At 39.1% G+C, this 19,488-nt stretch overlaps 1 protein-coding gene across 1 annotated transcript in view; it reads left to right on the top strand.

Annotated features, from left to right (window-relative positions):
• Positions 1-11,794: 11,794 nt before the first annotated feature.
• p3h1 (prolyl 3-hydroxylase 1) overlaps positions 11,795-19,488 on the top strand; it is a 56,107-nt gene continuing 48,413 nt past the window's right edge. The window contains exons 1-2 of the mRNA XM_039755793.1: positions 11,795-12,324; positions 14,533-14,685. Of these exons, the coding sequence (XP_039611727.1) occupies positions 11,875-12,324; positions 14,533-14,685 (603 nt within the window). The 5' untranslated portion in view covers positions 11,795-11,874. The remainder of the gene's footprint in view (positions 12,325-14,532; positions 14,686-19,488) is intronic.

The following is a 19,488-nucleotide window of genomic DNA, read 5'->3' as shown; positions in this document are numbered from 1 at the left end:
TCTGTAACATTTTACAATTCTCAACAAACTATTGCTTTATTTTATTAAGAGACAGAAGAATGGCCTAGAAATTCAGACAACATTGGTAGTAGGTAGTCCTAAAAAGGACTGCTAGCTATTGCATAGCTGAAACCATCATTTCCTTCCCCATCTGCCCTCCAGCACTGCTGTAGTATTCCACTGCTACATCCATACAGCTTTAATGTTGATCTGCCACGGTACATTAATATTTCCAGTAATACCTCAAACCGCTTACTTGGGTTTAGAGGTGACACCTTCTGCACTCATTCTCCATGAGCCAATCCAAGCCAAGATCCCTTCCTGAGAATCCATGGCAGCCATGCCACAGAAGCCAATTGAATGAATCAGATGAGAGGGTCTCATAAGTTCCGTATCTTAAAGGGATTGATCCCTCAGCCCCCTTGAGCCTCATCCTTAAAGCCAGACTTGTAGCTGACTGCCCTATGTGGCTCTGCACCTTCTGATAGAGATTCAAACATCTGAGCAACATCTGTCTCAAGTTGGGCCTGCCGACTTTACAAAATATATATGTTAACAAAACGAGTCTCTCACATGATAAAAGAACGTATGAGGCCTCCAAAAATAACCACAAAACAGGTTAGGACCTTCAGTGGACAGCGCAAAAGGTTTTCACCCGAGTCCAGCTAGTCCACCAATTGCTAGATTCATGACCCTGGCCTAGCAGTCCTGAAAATGAGGGAACTTCAAAATGCTCTTAAAAGTTGGAAAAATCTAGAAATTCCTCAGAAGAGGTAGAAAACCGACAAATACTGAGAAATAAAAAAAATAAGCACAGGTCTGCAAATTTTGTTTTTTCTATAAGATCACCCAATTTCAGTCGAATCAATCAAAGAGTTTTTGAAATTTTGAGAGATTTTTCAGTTATGAGGATGGAGGTACAAATTACAGCTTTCTAACTAAACAAGAATTTTTTTTTATTTTGATAAGTGAGTTAGCGAATGTGTCAGCCAGTAAACTTTGTATTTGTATATTGTGGACTATGGTCAGCAGATTATCCCAGCCAATACCCTCAAGCCACCAGAGGGAGCCCTCCCTGCGACATGGAGATGTCCCGAATTCCAGCATGGCATCATGGACTATGGACTTTTAATGCACAGCCCTGATGGATAACGTCGAGGCCACCAGGGGATGCTGTCGGGAGGCACAGAGACGTTTATTTTCCATACAGCCTGGAACTATGTCCTAGTCACATGGACAGAAGAAATGACGTACTTCCGGGTTGAAGAAAAGGAGTTTTCACCTGACCCGGAAGTGCTGGATAATCACATGGACTGAGGGATCAGAAGCACTTCTGGGTCATGGACTATAAAGGACTGTGGGAGATCCCAGACGGTTGACCTGAGTTGGGAGGAAGGGAACAGTGCATCTGGGAAAGGAGGATTATTGTGTATTGATTATTATTTGTGATTTATATGTGTATTGTGGAGTGGAGGGTGCTTTGTGCACAATGTAGTCTAAATAAAACAAATTATTGGACTTTTATCTGGTGTCTGGCGTCTGATCCGAGGGTTCAAGGGGACGACAGCGCCCCCTATCTGTCACAATATATACATTATGCATTTTATTTTATTTACTGATTATTTAGTTTTTAGTCTTTGGGCATTGATTTCCAGATTAATGTATTTGGATTTTGTTGTGAATTAGATTTCAGGCAACTCCTTTCATCCCCTTTTATTTATTTGTTTGTTTGTTTTTCTTTTTTGTGCATTTTGTTATATTTTTTGAGAGCTGTATTAATTTTTTTTTTAATAAAGATTATTTTGTTATGTATTTCTTTACAGGCCAGGGGTTTGCAGTAATACCCTCCCTTATTTGGCATTTGGATTATTTTTTGGGACATTCTATAGTTTTGAACTTTTGAAGCCAAAGCAAACAGTTGTAGCTGCATTTGTTTGGTTTCCAAACCTTCTGCAGCTTCTGCAATAAGTGTGACTCATTGATGCGTATGTAAAGAATTGCACAGTTCAAGAGTCTTCATTTTGAAACTGTTTTGGTAAAAATTCAAAACAAAACAGTTTATACAAAAATAAAGATAAAAACCTGCATTATCAAATAAAAGTTCTTATATAAGATGTTTCTATTCAAGGCTTGTATATCATATGCTTCTTTGAGTTTCCCTTCTAAATTCTTTATATAAAATACAGTTACTGTATATGTTCATGCATCAAACTTGCAGACACAATGCCTGAATGTTCAGAAAACCATATGCCATTGTTACCTAAGTGAAAACAAGGCAGATCATACAGTTATGTTTCTAGTTATGTAAAGAGTTACTCAAATACTGAAGTTCAGATAAAGGTGAGCCCCAAGGAAGTTCCATTACAAGTTAGCTTTAGGGGTTAAAAAGAAACATTCATTATCTATTTAGTTCTGAGAAACTCACATTCTAAACAAATTAAGCAACCCGTCATGAAAATTTAAATATTAACATTAAACATTCTAATATTGTCTCTTACAACAAAATTTGATCTATTATTAGTATTATTGTAAATGTAAATGGTTAACATGAGTATGTTTTTATTTTTTTAGAATTTCTGTTGTGATTAGGCCAAGGTGGCATGAAGCCTTCGAAACACCCAGAGAGGCAGGTTAGAATCCCACCAGCCTTCCCAGAGGAGGTTGACCAAAAAAAGGAAGCATAGCTTTCACTTTTGTGGCTGTCTTTGGTCTATAACAGGCAAAAAGGTGCTTCATTCTAAAAGTTAAAAAATGTAATGTCTCAAATACACTGAAAATGCTCCAAAAGGGAAAGGATCTCTGTCAGCTACTAGCTTGTGTACAGCTAAGCCACAAGACATCTTTATAAAGGAGGAGGTATTGAATGAAAAGGAAAAAAATAATGCAAAAGATTCAAAAGAGCAATAAATAATCTAAACCTAAAAGGTAATCCAAGGTAAATGAGTTCCAAATCAAAGTTCACAAGAATAATCCAAACTGAGAACCAAAGCAAAAGTCAAAGAAAACCACGATACTCACAAGAACTACCAAAATCCAACTAGAACATATTTAAATGAACCATAGTGGGACTTCACTTCCCAGCCTGCATTTATAGGGCTGGGGGTGGTGCCTTAACTGTGATGGACAGGTGGCCCCACCTCTTGGGGATCCATCAAAAAATAACAAGGAATATGAGAGAATTACAAGACATACATAACTAGTAAATGGTAACCAAATAGAATATAATGCATATTTAAACAAATCATAAATGAAGTTAACAATATTATGAAATATAATGGAAAACAATCAATTATAATGAAAAAGAACAAAGAAAATAAAAAGAAGCACTTTAAACATGAGCCAGGTAGGAGCCCTGTCTTGACCATAACAATTGTATGAATGTACAGTGTAAATCAATAGTACTGTTTTTCTGTACTTGTAAAGTGTGACGTGATTCTAATGCCTAAGTAAGTGTACCATATAATTCTGTGCAGCTGTGTATTTTCCTTTGTTTTTTCATTTTATTTCATTGAAAAAAATGTCTAATTCCCTGTTGCTATAGAGTTATCTAACATAGAACAGACATTGGTTTAAATATTAAGGGAAAACTTGTATTGATGGAGTGCACCATAAATAGGTCTATAGGGTCCTTATTATCACATGTACAGTGAAATTTTTGCATTAATGTGCTAATCAACATGGGACCAATCATTGTTCTCCAGCACCATGATTAGTGAGTAGAACTACCTTACTTCAAAACGTTTGTCTCCCTTATCTGAAACGATGTGTATAACTGGCTTCAATTTGCACAGCTGGTGTCCCTGTGGTGAACCATCTTCACTTGTCACCAGGGATGTAAACCTCGGGTCTTTATTGCAGAGAAAAGCAGAAAACAGCCACCTTAGCTCTGTCAAAAGAGAACTTGCGTGATTAACTGGGATTTGGATTGCAAGGGTGTTCTGTGCAGCAAACTCATTCCACTTAAGTTCAGCTGCATACATGCAGTTCATTTATAAGAAAAAAAGTACATTTCCCATGGAAAAAGAAAACAAACTGAAAGAAAAGAAAACAAGAAAACACAAATCCTTGACCGTTGGACCTTCATCAATAGAAAGTGCTTGATGAGAATGTGAATAAGGAATGGTACATAAAGGGACTGAACTGGGTAAGCGGTCAACTGTGGCAAATAATGAACAGAAGTTCATTCATTGTGGACCTGGCTTTGATGAAGGATAGAGATCCAACCAAGGAAGCTTAGATCAGTCTCTTCAAATCCTGTTTTTTTCATTTTCCTTCTCCTCTGTTTGCTTTGCTTTCTGTGAACCCTCAACCCTTTTCCAATTTGTTTGTTTGTGTTTTGATTTCTATTAAAACATCACGTATTACTCCAGAATAATAAAGTAAAAACAAGAATTTAGGAATTGTTACAAATGTATGACAAATAAAAAAAATGAAATATCCCATTCACACTTGTATTCAGGCCATTTTTTATGAAACTTGACATTTTGCTCAGGTGCATTCCATTCTATTGGTCACCACTGAGCTGTTTCTGCACCTTGTTTGGAGTCCACCTGTGGTCAATTCAGTTATTGGAAATGATCAAGAAAGTTATACAGTTGACAGTTTGTATCAGAGCAAAAACTAAGCCATGAACTGAAGGAATTGTCTGCAGAGCTTGGAGACAGAATTGGGTTGAGGCACAGATCTGGGGAGGGCTACAAGAAAACTGGAAGCATAAACATTTCTCAAAAGCACAGCAGCTTCTATAATTCTGAACTGGAATAAATTTGGAACAGCCAAACTTAGCAACTAGAGGAGAAGGGCCATGGTAAGAAAGGTGACCAAGCATGTGATGGTTACTCTGGCTGAGCTGAAGGGAAAAGCTTCCAAAAGGACAACCACCATTGCATCACTCCGCCAATCTGGATTTTTTGCAAGAGAGACCAGACGACACATAAAAGCCTGGTTGAAGTTTGCAAAATGACAACTAAAGGACTCATAGACTATGAGAAACAAGATTCTCTGGAGTGATGAAACCAAGATTGAACTGTTTAGCCTCAGTTCTAAGTGTCATGACTGGGTGAACCCAGGCACCGCTCATCACCTGTGTTACATCATCCCAAAGGTGAATCATTGTGGTGGCAGATTCATGGTGTTGGGTTGTTTTCAGTAGCAGGAACTATAGACTAGACAGGGTTGAAGGAAAGAACAGAACAAAGTACAGAGATGTCCTTAATGAAGTCCTGCTCCTGAGTGCTCTGGATCTCCTACTAGGCCAAATGTTCACCTTTCAACAGGACAATGACTCTAGGCTCAAAGCAAAGGCAACAAAGGAATGGCTTAAAAAACTCTGAGAATGTCCTTGAGTGGCCTGACCAGAGACCAGAATTAATCCCAATCAAAGCTCTCCAGAGAGTCCTGAAAATAGCTCTTCACTGACAGTCTACATCCAGCCTGACAGAGCTTGAGAGGATCTTCAGTGATGAATGGAAGGAAATCCCTAAATCCAGAAGCATGAAGCTTGTTGCATCAGACCCAAGAAGACTCCAAGCTGGAATTACTACCAAAGATACCTCAGCAAAGTACTGAGTTAGGGGTCTGAACACCTGTGTGTATGGGATATCTCAGATTTTAGTTTTAATAAATTTGCAGAAATGGCATTCATTCTTAATTGAGTGTAGTATGATAAGGGAAAACGGAATTGAAACGATTTAAGCACAAGACTGCAACATATAAAAATGTCTTAAAGTGAAGGGGTCTGAATCCTTTCTGAAGGTGCTTTATAGTAACTGCTGTTGCATTGTGCTATCGACACATGTCTTTGGGAGACATGCAAGTAAGAATTTCACTGTACTGTGTGACATGACAGCTAAACTGAACTTGAAATTAAAATATTTACTAGATGTTCAAAACACAAAGGCAAATTTAATAACTTTAATAAATATGATAATCATAAACAGGATTTTGATTTTTTCTTAATTTAAGTGGAGAATCATCTTTGGATGCTAGACGCTAGATAATTGTACATTTAGTATCTTGTCAGAAATATATTTAACCACATTGCTTGGAGATAACATGTTTTTTCCTAGTCCAGTCCATAGTTTGGATTTGTTGTGAGACTCTGTGAAAGTCTCATCTGTTAGAGCAGGGATCTCAAACTCCAGTCCTGGATGGTCGCAGTGGCTGCAAGTTTTCATTCTAACCATTTTCTTAATTACTGACCTGTTTTTTGCTGCTAATTAACATCTTTTGAATTCATTTTAATCGACTTGCTCTTGAAGACTCAGACCCAGTAACTGTCTCTTTTTCCTTAATTAGCAGCCAAACAATAATGAGATACAAAATGAACCAAAAAATGACCAGCAAACTGTGACCATCATACAATATCTGAAAATGAAAAGGACGGAGGTCTCAGGATGGTTGATTTGCTCAAGTCCCCAAAACATTTGTACAGTGCTCTTAGAAAAGTAAAGAAAATAATCAACAATTTTTTAAATGTATGCCATTACACAATGAGAGCAGCAACAAGCCATGGAATTAAAGAACGGGTTTAATTAATAACAAGACAACTGGTTGGAGTGAAATTGGTTGGAGTTTGGGGACCTAACTTAGTTGGTCTTCTGTTGGCTCACTCACTTCACATTTCATTTCTGTCTAAGGAAAGAAATCAAGCAATACAGAGGAATGATAATTTCTTCCAAAAACAGGTTGCTAATTAAGAAAAGGGTTGGAATGAAAACCTGCAGCCGCTGTGGCCATCCAGGACTGGAGTTTGAGATCCCTGTGTTAGAGTATACACCAGCAATGTAGCACAATGATTAGAGCTGCTGCCACCACAGCCTTGCGTTCAGTTCAAAGTCTGTGAGTTGTTTTTGATTTTTTTCTTTTTTCTTCTGACTACTTTAATTTCATTGCACACCCCAAAGATAAACAATGAATATTAACCACCACAGTCTAAATACTGACAATCCATATTGACATAAAAGAGAAGTAAGATGAATTAGGAGAACATCCATTACTAAGAGAATTGATTACGAAAACAGTTGTCATGAAGTGATTAGTGATGTACAGCATGTACTCAGCTTAGTCATTAGAACTTGAACTTTATTGCCAGCCAACAAAGTTGCTAGGAATTTTTGTTGCTACATCTAAAATAGATAACATAACAAAGTGCATAGAATTAAACAACACAATATACAGTGGTGTGAAAAACTATTTGCCCCCTTCCTGATTTCTTATTCTTTTGCATGTTTGTCACACAAAATGTTTCTGATCATCAAACACATTTAACCATTAGTCAAATATAACACAAGTAAACACAAAATGCAGTTTTTAAATGATGGTTTTTATTATTTAGGGAGAAAAAAAATCCAAACCTACATGGCCCTGTGTGAAAAAGTAATTGCCCCCTGAACCTAATAACTGGTTGGGCCACCCTTAGCAGCAATAACTGCAATCAAGCGTTTGAGATAACTTGCAATGAGCCTTTTACAGCGCTCTGGAGGAATTTTGGCCCACTCATCTTTGCAGAATTGTTGTAATTCAGCTTTATTTGAGGGTTTTCTAGCATGAACCGCCTTTTTAAGGTCATGCCATAGCATCTCAATTAGATTCAGGTCAGGACTTTGACTAGGCCACTCCAAAGTCTTCATTTTGTTTTTCTTCAGCCATTCAGAGGTGGATTTGCTGGTGTGTTTTGGGTCATTGTCCTGTTGCAGCACTCAAGATCGCTTCAGCTTGAGTTGACGAACAGATGGCCGGACATTCTCCTTCAGGATTTTTTGGTAGACAGTAGAATTCATGGTTCCATCTATCACAGCAAGCCTTCCAGGTCCTGAAGCAGCAAAACAACCCCAGACCATCACACTACCACCACCATATTTTACTGTTGGTATGATGTTCTTTTTCTGAAATGCTGTGTTCCTTTTACACCAGATGTAACGGGACATTTGCCTTCCAAAAAGTTCAACTTTTGTCTCATCAGTCCACAAGGTATTTTCCCAAAAGTCTTGGCAATCATTGAGATGTTTCTTAGCAAAATTGAGACGAGCCCTAATGTTCTTTTGCCTAACAGTGGTTTGCGTCTTGGAAATCTGCCATGCAGGCCGTTTTTGCCCAGTCTCTTTCTTATGGTGGAGTCGTGAACACTGACCTTAATCGAGGCAAGTGAGGCCTGCAGTTCTTTAGACATTGTCCTGGGGTCTTTTGTGACCTCTCGGATGAGTCGTCTCTGTGCTCTTGGGGTAATTTTGGTCGGCCGGCCACTCCTGGGAAGGTTCACCACTGTTCCATGTTTTTGCCATTTGTGGATAATGGCTCTCACTGTGGTTCGCTGGTGTCCCAAAGCTTTAGAAATGGCTTTATAACCTTTACCAGACTGATAGATCTCAATTACTTCTGTTCTCATTTGTTCCTGAATTTCTTTGGATCTTGGCATGATGTCTAGCTTTTGAGGTGCTTTTGGTCTACTTCTCTGTGTCAGGCAGCTCCTATTTAAGTGATTTCTTGATTGAAACAGGTGTGGCAGTAATCAGGCCTGGGGGTGGCTACGGAAATTGAACTCAGGTGTGATACACCACAGTTAGGTTATTTTTTTAACAAGGGTGCAATTACTTTTTCACACAGGGCCATGAAGGTTTGGATTTTTTTTCTCCCTAAATAATAAAAACCATCATTTAAAAACTGTATTTTGTGTTTACTTGTGTTATATTTGACTAATGGTTAAATGTGTTTGATGATCAGAAACATTTTGTGTGACAAACATGCAAAAGAATAAGAAATCAGGAAGGGGGCAAATAGTTTTTCACACCACTGTATACTACATGACACGATCCCAGCATTACATACAGTAAACATTCATTTGTAAAACAATATACTAAAGTAGAACTGCACTCCCACCCTGTAATATATCAGGTAAGTCCTATATAAATAAACATAATTTATATTGAGTGGAGAAGAATAGAAATCAGGAAGAGGAATAAATTAGATATTTTGTTTAACCACGGTGACTGTTTCCGTGTCTAGTAGTTCTTGCCTTCACTGACCAGTTAACATTTCCTTGATATTAATAACTGGAAGAGCTTGTTGCCTGGGATGTGTTTAGTCTTTGATTGTATTTCTGGATCAATTCCTGACCTGTGATGTATGCAGCACCTGAATGGAGTCTAATTTCACTCCCACAATCTTTTCTGCTGTCTGAATAACACGCTGCAGCCTTGCAGCTCCATTGATTGGGTTCGACTCCTTGTCCTTTCTCTGTCTGGATAGCGATTGCAGACTCTCCCTCTGTCCATATGGGTTTTCCCAGTAAGCACTTCTTTACACAACGAGTTGTGGGACTCTGGAACAAACTACTGAGACATGTAGTTGAAGCACAAACCTTCACATCCTTTAAGAAGCAGCTGGATGAGATGTTGGTACAGCTTAGCTGTTAACTAAACAAACTGGCTTGATGGATTGAATGGTCTCCCCTCATTTTCAGATTGCTTATATTTCTCCAGTACTAGGGTGTTGCACCGTGTTAGCCATTATGAATGTAGTGAGAAGTCAAGTAAAATGACATCTTTTATTGGCTAACTAAAAAATATTACAATATGCAAGCTTTTGAGGCAACTCAGGCCCCTTCCTCAGGCAAAATGTAATCTTGTAGAAGGGTCCTGAGTTGCCTTGAAAGCTTGCATATTGTAATCTTTTTTAGTTAGCCAATAAAAGGTGTCATGTTACTTGACTTCTCATTATGTTTCTCCAGATACTCAAGTTGATATTAGTTATGCTTGATCTGTTGGAATGGCAAATGCAATGCATTTTATTACTACATGCATTGCAAAATACATCCCAATAGATGGTGCACTGCAAACATTAACACTAAGGGCTATACTGATTTCTAAGATTTCAACCCATCTTAGACAGGTAGCACTGCTAGTTGTTAATAGTTTGTCTAAAGTCAAGAAACTGTTAAACAATTGCAATTATTGAATTTGATAAGGTCATGTTATATAGTCTGCGGTGGGCTGACACCCTGCCCGGGGTTTGTTTCCTGCCTTGCGCCCTGTGTTGGCTGGGATTGGCTCCAGCAGAACTCTGTGACCCCATAGTTAGGATATAGTGGGTTTGATAACAGATAGATGGATGGATGTTATAAAGATATGAGGAGCCATTGGTGCAGAAATATAATGTTTATGTTTGGAGGTTAGTAAACTTGTTAAAAGTTTTATGTAACCAGTCTTCTGTTCCTTTAATTTGTGACTGAAATTGATTAACTATGGACCATAACTGATACAATGTTTTGGATATCATTTATGCAGTATGCAAAGTTCTTACTAAACTTTATTTGTATTTGAAAATCAAATAGATGACTATACAATTACATTCAAAAGAATAAATCATTGAACTGACTTGTTTTAATTATGGCGCCTCTTTCCATTCAATCCAATAGTTTTGATTTAATATATACAGATGGTTTTATGTCAGCACAATGTGCAATTGTTGGTAAGTACTCAGTTTGTTTGGCTTTTATTGATCAAAACAGATGTATTTTTGTTAGCCTAACCACATTTATTTTACCCACATGAGGTTAGAGATTCCAAAAAAACTTATTTCCTATACAATTTATTGAAGTTATCCAGAGATGATGAGTATAATTAATATTGAAATAGTTATATATACTCCATCAGTACAAACAATTAAGGATATGGAAAACATTTTTAATTTATTTTGAATGACTGCTGTTTTGTGTTAACTTAACATTATACATCATGTTATATAGAAGACAAAGAAAAAGGATGCTTTTGTGATGTAGGGTGGGCAACAAACTTGCCTGTGTACACTCTTAATGGGTCTTTCATGGCGCTTTATGATTCTTTACTGGGTTGTGTGGAACTACTGCTTCACAAAGCACCGTTTCTTTCTGGGAAGGGTTCTTTTCATATGGCATTGGTTCTTTATGCTTTGAAAAAATGTCCTAATATGTATAAAAATTAAATCTTTAATGAATGGTACGCTACCTAGCAGGACACTAACAGACTAAAGAAAATCTAACCTGTTATTGTATACAGCAAGAGTCCTTGTAAAACCTGGACCTATTGGTATATCACAAATCACGGCATTCGGAAAAAAAAATCAATTTACTAAAAGTCTTTTAACTTTTATTCCAACTGTACAAAGGCGTGGAGATCCCATACACCACAATGGAACAAAAGCGGCGGATCTTTAGACAAACATAGGATAGTCACGTTACGTACATAAAGTATTTGTTTTAAGTTAAATCAACTTAATTTAACTGTGCACAGAGGAAATGGGAATATGTTTCGAGTATTAAACTAGTGTTAATTTTCTGTATGATTTACTTAAAATGGGTGAATAATGACGACGTTCACTGAGGCTGTAACGCTTATATCAAAATATAATAATTTAATAGTTTTAATAGTTTTATTTCAGCATGATTTAATTCTGTTAATGTGTCATCTAAGAAATTATGTCAACGTATATAGAAAAAGCTACGTAAAATCTACACGTATTAGTATATTATCTTACATTAGGTACTGTACACAACCCGTTAGTTTATGTTTAAGTGTCGAAGGTGACTATTCATAACATATTACTTATAAAATTTAGGGTAGGGTAAACATAGATAGATCCTACCTATTGCAATATTTTGTTTTATAGCAAATGAATATTTCATACGCGAATTCATTTTCCCTCGTGTGCTGCTTTATTCTCCTTATTTAATTGCCTCCGCCCAGTGTTGAGCCGCTGTACACATGGAGCCTAAGGCTCTGAGGTTTTTTTGTGAATTCTACGCCGTCCAATCAGCGATCCGTTCTTCGCCGGGACACACTCTGCGTGTCTGCGCGGCCGACTTGGGGGAACCGATTTAGGAACAACTTCATTTTCACCATGTCGCGCCTAGTTGCCTTGTTGCTCCTCGCTTTGCCTGCGATTGCCCCTCAACAATCTGCGGAGCCACCGCTGGAGCCCTACGACCAGCTCTATGATCGTGGGGTAGAGGCGTACTACCGGGGCGACTGGAAGTCCGTCATTCTGAACATCGAGCGGGCGCTGCGAAATAAAGGGGCAATCCGCCGGGCAAGAGCGGAATGCCGTCTCAGCTGCGCCAACCGCACTCAATTCGGGGAGCCACTGCCGGACTTTGGTGTGCCTCTGCCTGGCCAGGGGCCGGTTCACGATCTGGCCTTTTTCGATAAAATCCTCCGAAGGGCCGACTGTTTGCAAAATTGTGAGTCGGGGAAACTTGGAGCAGTGTCGATGCATAAAGTGAGCGAAGAGACTGAACTGGAATTCCAGAAGAGGAGTCCGTACAACTACCTACAAGTGGCATATTTCAAGGTAAATTTGTTCAGTAAGTTGTGCTACTGAGGTCTCAGTGGGGTTTCTCCTCAGAATGTGTGGTGGGACAAGGGATCAGCTGCGGCGTCCCGAATGTGTGGCAAGAGGTACGTGTGCGAACGATCATTTTGCTATAAAGTGCCATTGTGCCACATATATGGAAACAAGTCAACCTAATTTCATGTGACTTCATTCATACATATTCGGATGCTGTATTGACGATTACTGAATCGTAATTTGTATACAAAAAGTTTGACCCATAGATCTTTGCATTACAGTATGGCAGTAAAGTGCGAGCACAGTGAAGGCTCTGTGATGCCCGCACTCAATCCACCCGTTTTCTAACCCACTAATTCAGTGTAAGGCACGTTCTCGTAGCATCATTTGCACACCTGGATACCTTTTCACTTTTTCATGCATTGTTAGCTAATGCACGTGACGGTTCAGCACTCACGAATTGAGCGAACAGAGCATTGCGGGACCGGTTTGAGTTTTAACCAAAGGGGATGCACTAATTAACCAGCGGGAAGCCCATCTTGACTTTACGTGGCAGACATAACAGATCTAATTTCTGAAAAGAGCAGTAACAGACCCCCAGTATTGCACATGTATTTACAATTTGCGATGGCAAGAAGCTGCCGGTGGAGGCGTTGAAGTGATCGGGTAACACCCCAGCCCCCCGCTGCAAGACTTGTTGCCACGTAGTCGGCACGGATGACTTCAGGGAGTAACTGTACATTTAGCAAAGATAAAAATAGTGTTTTTAACCTCTTGCTACTACTTAAAACCGCTGAAACGAAAGCTGGATTTCTCAATCTGTAGTGGATCTCGCATAACGTCCGAATGTTTCTAACGCGAAGAGCGTATATCGGGAAGCCCAAAGACACCAGTAGAAAGCACAGACGAGGCTGCACAGCATCTGCCTTTTGCCGGGACGTGTACACGAATGACTAATGGACGGTAACAGTACTGTCTAATTGGGAAATAAAACATGTTGTGCCAGAGCCGCAGTATTTTAACAAGTAGTATATCCATAGAGCACTTATCTAAACTTTATTTGCTATTGTTATGCGTTATTGAATGTTAACAAGACTTTATAATGTCATGATCTGTTTATGTTAATCACTGAGATCCCTTGTGCTTTACTTTGTGTTTAACATAATCTGTATATAAAAATGTTGCATAGTTTAATAATTTATTTTTAATTTATTGTAGTTGCATATATGTATATATATCCACGACAGAATGGAGAATGAAATAAAGGGCTGAGATTACGGCTGAACTTGTCATAGCTGATAACCCTTTGTACAGCACCAGCTCTGTCAGGCAGCATGGTTTTGACTGTCAGAAAAAGAGGCAAGCACAACTGCATTGAACACGTATGGGCACAATGGGCACTGGCTGGGGGCCACAATGTTTCTGATGCCTGTGTATGTCTTTCTTTTGGTATTAAGCAGGGGCCCCAGAACATTACTTTTCCCGGGGGTCTATGGTGCTTTTAAGATGGCCCTGATATAGGCGACATGCGATCGCTAAATGTGACATCAGTAGGCTTGCTTTGCGATTTTCTTTTTTGGATCTTTTATTGAATTTATTAAAATCATATAACATTCCATACAATCAAGTCAAACTTAACAAAATTAAATACAAATCAACTCCATGAGAACGAGAGGAAGGCCACTTGTGTATTTTAACAAGTAGTATATCCATAGAGCACTTATCTAAACTTTATTTGCTATTGTTATGCGTTATTGTGATGTAGTAGTGAAAATGACTGAAAGATATAATAGCAAACAGGATTAATGTTTAAATGTCGAGCACCTGCTTTTGAAATGTATATAGAAGGCACAAGTGGTGGAAGGTACAGGTCATCATCAGATCTGAATTTGACTGAGCGGCAGTGGATCCCTAGTAGTTTATTTTTCTGTTGTAGTTTTTATATTACTTCTCTTGGCAGTGAATTATTCATGTCTCAATTTGAATGTTAACAAGACTTTATAATGTCATGATCTGTTTATGTTAATCACTGAGATCCCTTGTGCTTTACTGTGTGTTTAACATAATCTGTATATAAAAATGTTGCATAGTTTAATAATTTATTTTTAATTCATTGTAGTTGCATATATGTTTTAGAATCCTGTGAGGATTCAATTGGGAAAAAAGTAATAAACTTGATTAAGCTGTAGCAGATCTCCTCTTTGCTATTAGATCGATAAGCTTGACAAAGCTGTGGCGGCAGCACACACCTTCTTTGTGGCAAACCCCACACACATGGAAATGAAGCAGAACCTGGAATACTACAGGATGATGGCCGGCGTGCAGGAGGCGGACTTCAAGGATCTGGAGGCAAAAGCACACATGGTAAGGAGACGTGAATGGCTACAATGCCCTTTTCGTTATCATTATCTGCTACCACCCCAAGACTGCATTGGAATCCCACTTGTTACTAATTGCAATTAATCCTATATCACATTACACGACTTTTCAAGTAATTTTTAGTTGTAGCCTTAATTTACATAGTTGGTGGTGGGCTCTGTGAAGCCAGTCACTTAATGTGGAATGCCCAATGCCTGAGATCAATTTGTTTGCAACTTGCTAGAATAAAATCAAACAAGTTTAATTTTTTTGTTTAGTTATAATAATAATAGATTTTATTTATATTGCACTTTATATTTAACAATCTCAAAGTGCTACAAAATAAGAATAAATTAACAAACAAGAAATCTATAGAAATAATTTAACAAAATGCCTTTCTAAAAAGATAAGTTTTAGGTTTCGTTTGAAGGCATCGGGACTGTGGGGCTCTCAAGTAGTCAGGGAGGGAATTCCACAGCCTCGGCGCCACTGAAGAAAAGGCCCTATCACCCATACTGCTAAGCTTAGTTCTGGGAACTTGAAGAGTGTTGGTATGCACAGAGCAGAGTGTGCGTGAGGAAGTATGAGGGATAAGGAGTTCCTGTAAATACAGGGGAGCAGATCCATAAATGCAGTGATGGGTAAGGAGGGAAACCTTGTACTCAATTCTAAGTGGTACAGGGAGCCAGTGAAGGGTTTTCAAGATAGGAGTGATGTGGCTATGCTTTCGCACCCTCATCAGGATCCTGGCAGCGCTGTTCTGAATGTACTGGAGTCTCTGGATACTCTTGCCAGGAATCCCAATGAGGAGCGCATTACAGTAATCCAGCCTGGACGAGACAAAGGTTATAGGGGCAGGCTGTGCATGCAGGAGATCTGACAACCAATAAATAGTCATCCAGGAGTATAATACATGGAATGTATGAGGAATAAGTAAGCTTGCAAACTGATGGAAGGCTCAACCTTCTGGTGTCTCATGTTTTGGTAAAAAAGAAAAAAAAAGCTGTGGCAGAACCTGTTAACCCTTCGTACAGTGCTGGCTCCGTCAGACAGCATGAGGGCTTTGGACCTCACAAACGGAAGTGAAGCTCGTCAACCTGACATCTCATGTTTTATATTCCACGACAGAATGGAGAATGAAATAAAGGGCTGAGATTACGGCTGAACTTGTCATAGCTGATAACCCTTCGTACAGCACCAGCTCTGTCAGGCAGCATGGTTTTGACTGTCAGAAAAAGAGGCAAGCACAACTGCGTTGAACACGTATGGGCACAATGGGCACTGGCTGGGGGCCACAATGTTTCTGATGCCTGTGTATGTCTTTCTTTTGGTATTAAGCAGGGGCCCCAGAACATTACTTTCCCCAGGGGTCTATGGTGCTTTTAAGATGGCCCTGATATAGGCGACATGCGATCGCTAAATGTGACATCAGTAGGCTTGCTTTGCGATTTTCTTTTTTGGATCTTTTATTGAATTTATTAAAATCATATAACATTCCATACAATCAAGTCAAACTTAACAAAATTAAATACGAATCAACTCCATGAGAACGAGAGGAAGGCCAAAAACCAGAGCAAAACTGTTAAGAGTAGTAAAGAGAAAAAGAAGTCTTTTCCCCCCAATATAAATGCTTATTCTAAAATATTATTAATTAGATCCTGCCAGGTTTTAAAAATGTTTTTCACAGATCCTCTAAGTGAGAATTTGATTTTTTTCCAATTTCAAATAGTATATAACATCAGTTAGCCACTGACTTAAAAGAGGTGGGCTGGGATTCTTCCAGTTGAGCAGGATAAGCCTGAGTGCTAATAGTGCAGTAAAGGTAATTACAGTTTGTTTGTCCTCCTCCACTTTAAGCCCCTCTGTGAGCCCACCAACCACAGCTGTTAGTGGATTAGGTGAGATTGTGACACCAAGGCTGTCTGATAGGCATTTAAAAATTCTCGTCCAGAATGATGTTACTTTGGTGCACAGCCAAAGCATGTGGCCCAGTGAAGCTGGAGCTCGATTGCAAAGTTTGCAGGTTGGATCTTGCCTTGGAAACATTTTGGACAATTTTAAACAAGGTAGATGTGCTCGATAAAAGATTTTAAATTGAGTGATTGAATGTTTTGCACATATGGAGAGCCCTGTGATTTTCAGTTATTTAAATTGACACGGTCCGGTGGCAAGATCAACAGGGTCAGTCGGCTAATCTGACATACCCCACAACTGAAAGTTGCATAATATGACATCAATTTTACAGTCCAGTAGGTTTTTATCCTCTATTATGGGACATTATTAATACACAGAGGGCAGACAACCATATTACAACTTTCAAGATGTAGTTCTGCCCATTCTTATGTCTTTTAAAATAATTTCATATTGATGTCAGTGCTATGATGATAACCTTGACAATACCAAAATGAAGATCAATAGTTTTGTGAGCGATCTATACTAAAGCACGTTAACACAGATTGCAAATTAAAATCAAGTATGGATTGCAAGATAGCACTCTTTGCTTGTAGATTATCGTCAATTAACAGTATTAATGCATTTTATTAAAAGTGCCCAGGCACACTGTATAAATTAATTAGAGATCAAAAACATTGTATTTCATAATATGGAGATAAAATTAACCATCAAAAATAGGTCATGGCATTTTCTAACCAGCTTAATCCAGACCAGGGTCACGGAGAGGCTGGAGTTTATTCCAGCTAGCATAGGGTGCAAGGCAGGAACAAACCCTGGAAAAGGCGACAGTCCATAGTAGGACAAACACACGCACCCACTCACACATCTACACACCAGGGCCAGTTTTGTGTTGCCAGTTCATCTAACCTGCATGTCTTTGGACAGTGGGAGGAAACCGGAGCAACCATTTGATCCCACACAGACATGGGGATAACAGACAAACCCCACGCAGGGAGGACTGTGATGCAAACCCTGGTCTCCTGACTGCGAGATGGCAGCGCTACCAATGGTGCCACCACACCTCCCATTCAGAAATATATGCCTCATGTTATTCAATGAAAAAGGAAATGTTAATATAAAATCTGTGTATTCAGGGAATAACACCTAATCATGTACAGATGACAGCAGTCAAAGCTCCTGATGTTGACACGTTTTAGCATTGAGATAATTTACTAAATCGCTTACAAAACACCACTAGTAGGTGCCTCCCAGCCAATTGCTGTGAGCCTGATGGAGAATCGCGTCTATTCATTGGGGAGATAAAATATGGTCAGGTGTTCTCATCTATGTCCTAGTTTATGGCTCTGTAATTTAACGGAGTGTGTAGTACAATGTTGAATTCCTATAGTAAATTTATTTCAACCATTATGTTACGTTTATTTTGAGAGGAGCTACTTCATGTAAAACTTGCTTCAGAGTTGTAGCTGTTTTAGAAGCTTACCTACATTATCCATCCTTCCATTATCCAACCCGTTATATCCTAACTACAGGGTCACGGAGGTCTGCTGGAGCCAATCCCAGCCAACACAGGGTGCATCAAAGGGAAACAAACCCCGGGCAGGGCTCCAGCCCACCGCAGGGCACACACACACCCACCCACACCCACACTAGAGACAATTTAGGATCGCCAATAACCTGCATGTCTTTGGACTGTGGGAGGAAACCAGAGCACCTGGAGGAAACCCACGCAGACACTGGGAGAACATGCAAACTCCACGCAGGGGGGGATCTGGGAAGCAAACCCGGGTCTCCTAACTGCAAGGCAGCAGTGCTACCCACTACGCCACCGTGCCGCCCTACCTACATTATAATTTTTTTAGCTAATTAGCAACATATCAGTGAACCATAAAGTACTGTTACTGTTTAGATGTTGTAGCATATTTATTGTCAAAAGTAGAAGCTCATTGATCTTAGATGACAATGCCACAAGTTTTGGCCAAAGATAAGATGATTAATATAATGCATAGTACAGCAACAAGAGTTCTAGGATAATTTAATTAATGCAAAAGCCCACCTAGTCAAATGGGGATAGAAAATAAATTGTTGAGGTTGTTCAAATCTCTTTCTATTCATATTGTGGCCGGGTGCAGGAATCACAGGTCTCAAAAATAAAAGTTGGGGCGCGAACTGCATTGTCCCATTTAATTTAACAAAAAAGTTTAACCAAAAATAAATAACCGTCTCGGTGTTTAGGTGTCTCATTTTCCCTCAGCTGCTGCGTTTGGCAAGACATGTTAGTAAAAGCATGGGAGGCGTGCTTAGAGAATCACTTTCAAAGACTGCAGGTATAAAACTGGACAGGAGGTGAGAGAAGTGCCTCAAAAATATTAGCACAGTCTGAGAAGCAGGCTTTACGGGAACACACTCAAGAGGAGGAGTGTTGGTGAGGAGGCATTGACATACACGCGAATACAGAGGGAAGGCGCTGAAGGTACATGAGCGGAACGAGTTAGCAAACATGTTTTAATTATGCTGTTACTTGTCTGTGACAGATGTTATGGCTAGTTTTGTAAGTTAAAAAAATGATGGTGGAGGTGAAGGGTACCAGAGTCCCATTATTAAAAATAGTCTTAAAGCTTACGAAATACATCAAATTTTCAAGCCAAAAATGTTATTGAGTATTGATCAGCATCTTCAGATTACATACATATTGCAAAACATTTTTAGAAGAAAATAAAAGCGTAACGCAAACTATTGTTGTCACGTTCAGCCATTTTTAAATTTGACCGGCTTTGCACTTTGCTCCACCACCTGTCTTCCTCTGTCGAATCATTTAGTGTGGGGATTCACCTTGGAAAGTCATCAATAAGCAATGTTACTGAAACTGAGTGTTGATGCCCAAATGTGAACTGCTGC

This window comes from Polypterus senegalus, chromosome 6 (assembly GCF_016835505.1).
Source record: "Polypterus senegalus isolate Bchr_013 chromosome 6, ASM1683550v1, whole genome shotgun sequence".
Lineage (NCBI taxonomy): Eukaryota > Metazoa > Chordata > Cladistia > Polypteriformes > Polypteridae > Polypterus > Polypterus senegalus.
Note: the sequence above shows the minus strand (reverse complement) of the source record. Positions and strands in the feature narration are given on the sequence as shown.